The sequence below is a fragment of the Vombatus ursinus genome, unplaced genomic scaffold (assembly GCF_900497805.2).
Source record: "Vombatus ursinus unplaced genomic scaffold, bare-nosed wombat genome assembly UNPS02014832.1, whole genome shotgun sequence".
Lineage (NCBI taxonomy): Eukaryota > Metazoa > Chordata > Mammalia > Diprotodontia > Vombatidae > Vombatus > Vombatus ursinus.
The window spans coordinates 63,061,797-63,069,847 of NW_020954610.1; the positions used below are offsets into that span (position 1 = coordinate 63,061,797).

At 45.0% G+C, this 8,051-nt stretch overlaps 1 protein-coding gene across 1 annotated transcript; it reads left to right on the forward strand.

Annotated features, from left to right (window-relative positions):
- The first annotated feature begins 3,721 nt into the window (after window positions 1-3,721).
- CCL21 (C-C motif chemokine ligand 21) lies at window positions 3,722-5,221 on the forward strand. The gene is made up of 4 exons (XM_027839078.1): window positions 3,722-3,901; window positions 4,172-4,292; window positions 4,462-4,650; window positions 4,750-5,221. The coding sequence occupies exons 1-4, from the start codon at window positions 3,841-3,843 to the stop codon at window positions 4,790-4,792; spliced, it is 414 nt and encodes a 137-aa protein (XP_027694879.1). The 5' UTR covers window positions 3,722-3,840; the 3' UTR covers window positions 4,793-5,221.
- Window positions 5,222-8,051: the final 2,830 nt, after the last annotated feature.

Genomic DNA, 8,051 nt, shown 5'->3' on the forward strand with positions numbered 1-8,051 from the left:
ACACACACACACACACACACACACACACACACACACACACACACAGCCTGAGGAAAGGAGGCAATCTTCCTGCTCCCAGCACAGCTGCTTCCTGCCCCAGCATGTCCACTGCTAGGCCCCAGCCCACTGCAAGCCACATCCTGTCCCTTCCTTTTCTCTCAACACCTTGGCCCCCAGGGTTAGACTCTAACCCTTTCTTCAGCAACAAGTCCACCTTCCCTGAGGCTGGAGCAAGAGAAAAAACAGGTACATTGGGAGGTATCAAGTTCAGATATCAGACAAAACAGATGGTAGCAGACTGAGGCTAAGGAGGAGACTGGAGAACAAATGAAGTTGGAGAGGTTTAACCTCCCAGGAGATGTTCAAGTACCAGCAAGAGAGAGACTGTGTTCTGGGAAAGGGCTGGTCTGCCCAGAAGCCAAGGGATAGAGGGAACAACTTTGGGGACCAGGAATTCTAAAGAGGGCTGCAGACCTGCTGCTAAAATGATGAGGCTCTAGCTCAGCCCCCTCCCCTTGTCTGCCTTCTTCTGTACGTGCTCCACTGGCAGTGCCAAACTGGAAAGTCCCTATACACACATACAGTGAACCTTAATTCACCTCTCTCTACCTTAGTCCTAGACCACCTGGCCTGGCAATCTCCCCATGACCTTTTCCATTCCAGGCCCTTCCCCACATCTCCTTTCTAGCCCAGTTCTGTTCCCAGGGCCAGGAGGAATGGGTAGTTCTTATCCTAGGACCAGTCCTGGCTCCCTCATGGACCATATGTGAGGCTAAGGCTTGAGCAGCCCCCTCCAGTGCTTCCCAAAATCACAGAATCTCAGAGGCAAAAGGGTTGCCAAAGGTCACTGGTTCAACCTATAGCAATGCAAGAGCCCATTTATAACATCCCTGCCATCTCCTGAAGACCTCCAGTGACAAGAAACTCACTACCTACTGAAGCAGCTCATTTCACTCTCGGATCTCCAACTGCTGGGAAGGGTTTACTGATGTGGAGGCAAAATCAGCCTCCTGTGACTCATTCACCACTCCTAGTTCTCACCTCTGGAGTCAAACAGAACGTGTTTGATCTGTCTTTCACATGACAGCCTTCAAATACTTGAAGACAGCTGTCACATCCCCCTCTACCCTGTCCCCAAGACTTCTTCAAGCCCAATATCCCTCTTTCTTCAATGGTTCTTCAGGCATTCTACCCTTTCTCTTGGAGTGACAGATAGCCGGGAACCAGAGGGCTGAGGGGAGGAGAAAGATGTGGGGTAGCTCTTCCCTTCTGCCACCCCACAGTGCTCAGTTATACCTAGAAAATCCAGAGCTGGCTCCGTTCTCCCATTTATCCTCGATGCAGTGACCAAACTCACCTCTCTGAAATGTCTAATCCTTTACATCACCTGGCTTTCTTCCTTTCATCAATCAATAACAAGTACCTACTAAGTGCCTACTTTTTCCAGGAAGTGGGCTAGACAAAATCAAAAGACAAAACCCAAACATTTCCTGGTTCTAAGGAACTTGTCTTCTGTCGGGGGAAATCACACATACACATACAGGTGTACATACTTAAGGCGAATTCAAGGTAACTTCTTGGGCTACTAATAGCTGGGAGGTGGGAGAGGGATAAGGAAAGGTTTCATATAGAAAGTGGCACTTGAGTCTAGCTTTAAAGGGAGGAAAGGATTCTAAGAGGTGGAGATGCATAGGAGCACATTCAAGGCATAGAAGAAAGCCTGGAAAGGGCATATAGAATAGATAGAATGTAGGACAATTTAGCTGGAACATGGGGCACAGAAGGGGAGGAATGTGCAATAAGCTAGATAAGGTAACCCAGGGCCAGACTGTGAAGGTCTTTGAATGCACAACAGAGGAGTGTTTATTTTATCCCAGAGATAAGAGGGAACCACTGGAGTTTTCTGAATAGAAAGCATCATGGTCAGATCTATTTTAAGAATATCACTTTGATAACTGTGTGGTGGACAGAGAGAGGAAATACTTGAAACAGGGAAGCCAATAAGGAGGCTATTGCAATAATGCAGGCAAGAAGTAATAAGGATCTGAAATGCTTGGAAATCTCCAATGGCTTCTCACTGGCACCTCCCAGACATTATCGGAATGCCCTTCTCCCCTTCAATTACCCTCTGCTCCAGCTAAGTTGATCTTACTCTAATGTGACCTTCAACATTCTCCTCACCTGAAATATATTCTACTGCCCCACCACTCTACTGCCCCAGACCAATATTCCATTTAGGTGAGTTCTAACTCACCCTTAGAGGTTCAGATAAAGCACCACCTTTTCAATAGAACTGTCTCTGAGTATTTCGGTGCATACATTGCCTGGCATTTTTCTATCTTCCTAGCTAGACGGTGGGTCCCTGGGAGGCAGAGACTATATTTTATCCACTTCTGTTTCTTTATTTCCTTTACAGATCCTAGCCCATAAGGCCTGGACCTCTGATTTCATTAGCATAGGACAGCTGTTTTCAAACTCTTTCATGTCCCCAAAGTGTTTTCAGATTTCTTAGAGAAACTTGGGAAGACTTTTGTGAACTGATGCAGAGTGAAGTGTGCAGAACCAGGAAAACAACTGATACAATAACTTCAATACTGAGAAGGAAAACTACTTTGAAAAACTTGAGAATTTATCCATATAGTGACCAGGGACCACTTCAGACTGATGATGAAGCATGCCTCCTACCCCTTAGCAGAGAGGCGATGAACTAGAGGTACTGAATGAGGCATACATTTTCAGACATGGCCAATGGTTGGATTTATCTTGTTTGACTATACTAATTTGTTAGAAGGGCTTTTTGGGGGGGGGGGAGTAGAGTTGTTGTAGGGAAAGAAGGCAATACACTCCAGGCCTTCATACATTTCGTCCTCTGCAAAATTTGCATTCTCCCAGCATCATCACCAGGGGACAAGGTTTTAACCTGCCAAGAATGAAACTAATGGTAGACTTATTATTATGATCCTATCCCAAAAAAAGAGCACCAATGAAACATTTCTTCAAATACACAGAAGTGAGCAGAAAGAAATTCAGAAGGGGACACAGGAAACAAGGGCAGTATTGGTATTACCATGTTAAAAATCTCAAATACTTTACTGAGTTTGATGTAATAGATATTCAGACATGCCCAATCATATCTTTTATTCTTCCCCATGTATGTAAATGTTCATGTTTGTTAATATTTGTCAAGCTCATGCTTTTTTTAAAGAATTTTTTAAAAAAGAAATATCTTCCTCTCTAGCCTTTCATCACACCTGAGATTCCATCATTGGACCTTTATACATCTGGTTTCAGCATCAGTTGCTCTTTTAAACTACAACCTACCTTGGCAGGGGGAACCTATCCAGCCCTCAGCCTCTCATTGTGTTTATCAGAAGCTCTCTGCACTGATAGATAGAGCCCAGTCAACAAAGCCCTTGAAAGGGGCAAATAAAAGAGAAATCTCTCTCTCTCTCTTCACCAAAAAAGACTTCAGAGACTTTACCACTTTTCTCTCACTCTACCCCCAGCATACTGGGGGGCTCCCCAAGCTCAGCCCCCTCCTATCTCCCCTTCAATGCTGGATAGAAAGGGAAGAAGAGAGGCTGGGAGTCAAGGCAGACAGCATTCCAGGAAAAAGGAAGGGAGATCCCCAACCCTTCTCTGGATAACTGGAGACAGTAAGGGCTGGGTGCCAAGGGGGAAGTGAAAGTGATGGGACCTGATAAATAGGGAGTGGGAGTCTACACAGCCCACACACTCAACCTCCTACTCCCACCTCCAACTCCCAGCATCTGGCTCTCAGCCTCCTGACCTTCTGCTTCAGCTTTCAATTCCTAGCTCCAAGCCTGGTCCTTGTGCTCCATGGCACTGGCTCTGATGCTGGCTTTCCTGGTCCTCACTGCCTGCAGCCCAGGCACCCAAGGTACTGGTTGAACAAGACCGAGTGTTTCAGCAGCCAAGAAAGTCAAAGCAGGGACTTAGGGAGGGTGGGAGAGGAGGAGGGCATCAGTCTGAACAGAAGGGAGGCCCCCAAGAAGAGAGGGAACCTTCTAAACTGGCAAGGGCGATTACTCTGGCTGCATACTTCTGGAGCAGAGGGGAACAAGGATGCTCAGGTCAAAGTTCTCAGCCAGGTGGGTGTATTTCCCCTCCACCCCAATTCTCAGACTCCTGTATTTCCCCCGTCCTTCAGGTAGTGACACTGGGGCTCTTGACTGCTGTCTCAAATACAGTCAGAAGCAGATTCCAGCCTCGATCGTCCGAAGCTACAGGCAGCAAGAACTCAGCCAGGGCTGCTCCATCTCGGCCATAATGTGAGGGCACAGCTGGGGGAACAACAACGGGGAAAGGGGTCAGAAGGAAGGGTTTGAGAGTCCATACTGGGGGAGCCCCTTAGACACGGCTGGAAGGCAAAACTATATTGAAGTGGGGAGATCATGAACTGGGATCTGGGTTTACATCTGCTGAACGTGGTCCCTACAGATTTACTCCTCGGAAAAGCTCGCAGGCAGATCTGTGTGCTGACCCCACAATGAAATGGGTCCAAGACCTGGTGAAGCGGCTTGACAAACATGGGGGGACCCTGCCAAAACCCAAATCCCGGAACTGCAGAAAGGAAACGGGAACCCCCAGGTCGGGCAGAAAGGGACGAGAGACCAGGGGCTGCAAGAGGTGAGGCCGAGGGGTTCAGAACGGAGGGTGGGGTTTGTGTGAAGAGGAGCCATAGTCCAGGCTCCCCTCACCTTTTCCCTCTCTATTCTTCCCTTTCAGGACTGAGCAGACCACAGTCTCCAAAAGACCTGCTACCCAGTGATTGCATCAAAGACTCCATTGACCCCTGATCCCCTCACTGCCCTCCTCCCGGGCTTCAGTCACAATATTCAGGTCATGGGAAAGAATTAGGCATGTGTCCTGGTTCTAGTCCCATGCCTACCTAGCTCACCTCAGAGACACCCTCTTTTTCACGCTTTGATTTTTCTATCTATGTTCCCAGGGCCTTTAAGGCCTAGAGATGCAGAGACGTTGCAAGATTTCCCAGAATGAGGTAGGGGGACAAGGGATTGACCCAGCCCCTTCTGGGAAAAGTTTCCCTAGTCCTCCCCTGGGACCTGGCTCTGGTCCCCTATGCCTGCCCTGGCCCTTTCCCCATAGCCTACCCCTGCTGAGAGTCAAGACTGACTTGTCCCTCCCCCATTGTAAATATTTTCTGTATCTAGACTCAATAAAGTGTTTGAATTCCCCAGCTTCTGCCTTCTACCCTATCTCTTGTGAGTGTGTTGCTATGTATGAATATATATATATATGCATATATCATATATGAATACATGTATATATACATATATATCTGCGTGAAATCAGAAGGTGTCTGTATGTGTAAGTATATAGGTGTGTGCATGACTTATCTCTGTCTGCATGCATGTATGCTAAGAAAAGCTCACATTTTGCCTGCATGTACATATGTTGTGGTAATGTCAGTTCAGTTTGACATTGATTAACAGACTATTCTGTGCTGAAGGTGCTAAGCTATGGGGGAGATAGCTTAGATAAAAGTTTATCTAAAGTTTAGATAAAACAATAGTCCCTGCCCACAGGGAGCTTATAATCTAGTAGTAGGCTATGACAAATTGATAACATATAACTATAATATAAAATGCACGATAAGTGAAGTAGAGATGTATGAAGTGAACATAAGCCAAGGTTCCAAGAGGACCAATGATGAAACACGCTACCCACCTGCTGATAGAGAGGCGAAGGACCTAAGATGCAGAATGAGGCATACATTTCTGGACATAACTCGTATGAGGATTTGTTTTTTTCATATTTGTTAGAGGAGTTCGATTTTTCTTTCTTCTCCAATGGGGTAGGGGCTGAAAGAAGGAGGAGGGCAGGAATAGAACTGCCCCCCCCCCAGGAAATAAAAAGAAAAGAATCAATGGAAAAAAAATAAAGTTTACCATTTCCTGAGTGAGATCAGGGAAGCTTTGGGAAGGAAGCAGGAGGCAGTTTGAGATGGGCTTTTAAAAGATAAGTAAGAATTCAACAGAGCCAGGAAGACAGTTCAGACATAGAAAACAGTATGGGGAAAGGATGGAGACATGTAAGTACAGTGTGAGTCTGTAGGGAAAGTTCCATTTGGCCGGAGCAGCAGAGTTTGTGGTGGGGAGTAGCACAAGACAGGGCTGGAAAGATAATCAAAGGAATCTGGACTTTATTTGGAGGGCAATAAAGAACTACTGAAGATTTTTGACATGACCAGACATACCACATGACCAGGCCTCCATAAGAAGGATAGATTGGAAGGGGGAGAGAGTGGCAGGAGGAACAACTAGAAGAGGATTACCACAGTAGTTTAAGCAAGTGGTAACAAAGGTCTGCAATAATAATAACTCACATTTTAATAATAATATTTAATAATAATAAATAAAATTTAATAACTTTTGATTTTAATTAATTGAATTGATTTGATTAAATAATAATTTTATAATTTAATAATAACTCACATACATGTCCTACCAATAAGGTGGAAATTGTAAGATTTATTAATCCCTAATCCCCACCACCATTTTACAGATGAGGAGAATAAAGATGGTAGATAGAGCGATGGTCTTGGAGTTGGGAAGACTTGGGTTCAAATCTTGCCTAAACCCTCCGAAAATATGACTTCTGACCTCATTGTTCAATTGAAACCTCCCACTCCAAAGCCAGCAGTGGTCTCTTAACTGCCAAGTCTTTTTTCTCAATTCTCATCCTTCTTGACATCTGTGCAGCCTTTGATACTGTCCATCATCCTCTCCTTCTGGTTACTCTGTTCTCTTTAGGGTTCTAAGATACTGGTCTCTTCTGGTTCTCCTCCAGACTCTTCTTCTCAGTCTCCATCTCTATTTCTTTATCTAGTTCACATGCCCTTAACTGTGGTTGTTCCTCAAAATTCTGTCCTGGACTCTATTCTGTTTTGCCTTTAATGTATTTCACAGGGTGAATTCATCAGTTCCCATGGGTTCAATCACTTTCTCATTCCCAGATTTGCATGCCTAGCCTTAAGCTAGAGACCCACATCAATAACCATCTTTTAGATATATCAAATTAGACATCCCATAATCATCTAAAACTCAACATGTCCAAAACAAAACTAATTATCCTTCCCTACAAACACTTCCCTTTTCACAACTTTCCTATTGCTATCAAAGGCACCACCATCCTCCCAGGCGTCCAGAGTCACGATCACAGTGTCATCTTCAGCTTACTCAAACTCACCCTCTACATCAAATCTTACCATTTTTACCTTCATATTATCTCTCCATTCACATAACCACCACCTTAGTACAGACCCTCATCAGCTCTCTCCTGGACTGTTGCAATGGCTTTCTAATTGGTCTCCCTGACTCATGACTCTCTCCTCTCCAATCCATTGTCCAATCCTCTATCAGAGCAATTTTTCTAAAGCTCTGGCCTGGCTATGTCAATGAAATCCTTTATTCAATAAATTCCAGGAGTTCCTTATTACATCTGGGATCAAATATAAAATCCTCTATTTGGCATTTAAAGCTGTTCATAACCTTCCTATCTTTCTAGTACTCTTACAATTTACTTCATGGTCCAGTAACACACTGGACTATTTGCTGTTTCTCACATACAATACTCCTTCCTCTGACTCTGTGCCTGTTCAGTGGCTGTCACCCATACCTGGAATGCTTTCCCTCCTCACTTTCATCTCCTAGCTTGCCTGACTTGCTTTAGAATTCCGCTCAAGGATTTCAGAAAAACCTGGAAAGACTTACATGAACTGATGCTGAGTGAAGTGAGCAGAACCATCAGAGCATCATAGGTAGTAACAGTAACACTGTGCAATGATCAACTATGATTGACTTAGCTCTTCTCAGCAATGCATCCTGGGCCTTCTCCAGTTGTCCTGATCTATATATGGCCACTGGACCCAGAAGGCTCTGGAGGAGAAAGTGAGGCTGTTGACTTTGCACGGTCCTCCCTCACTTAAATCCAATTCAATTGCAGGTCATGGCATCACCTTCCTGATGTCATGGTCCTCTTCTGAAAATAAAGGACAAATCACACAC

Bases quoted from the DNA above. Each gene is read 5' to 3' on its own strand.
- CCL21 (XM_027839078.1), top strand. From the start codon at position 3,841: ATGGCACTGGCTCTGATGCTGGCTTTCCTGGTCCTCACTGCCTGCAGC. The intron at 3,902-4,171 runs GTACTGGTTGAA...CCCGTCCTTCAG, and splicing joins CTGCAGCCCAGGCACCCAAG to GTAGTGACACTGGGGCTCTT. The intron at 4,651-4,749 runs GTGAGGCCGAGG...CTTCCCTTTCAG, and splicing joins GAGACCAGGGGCTGCAAGAG to GACTGAGCAGACCACAGTCT.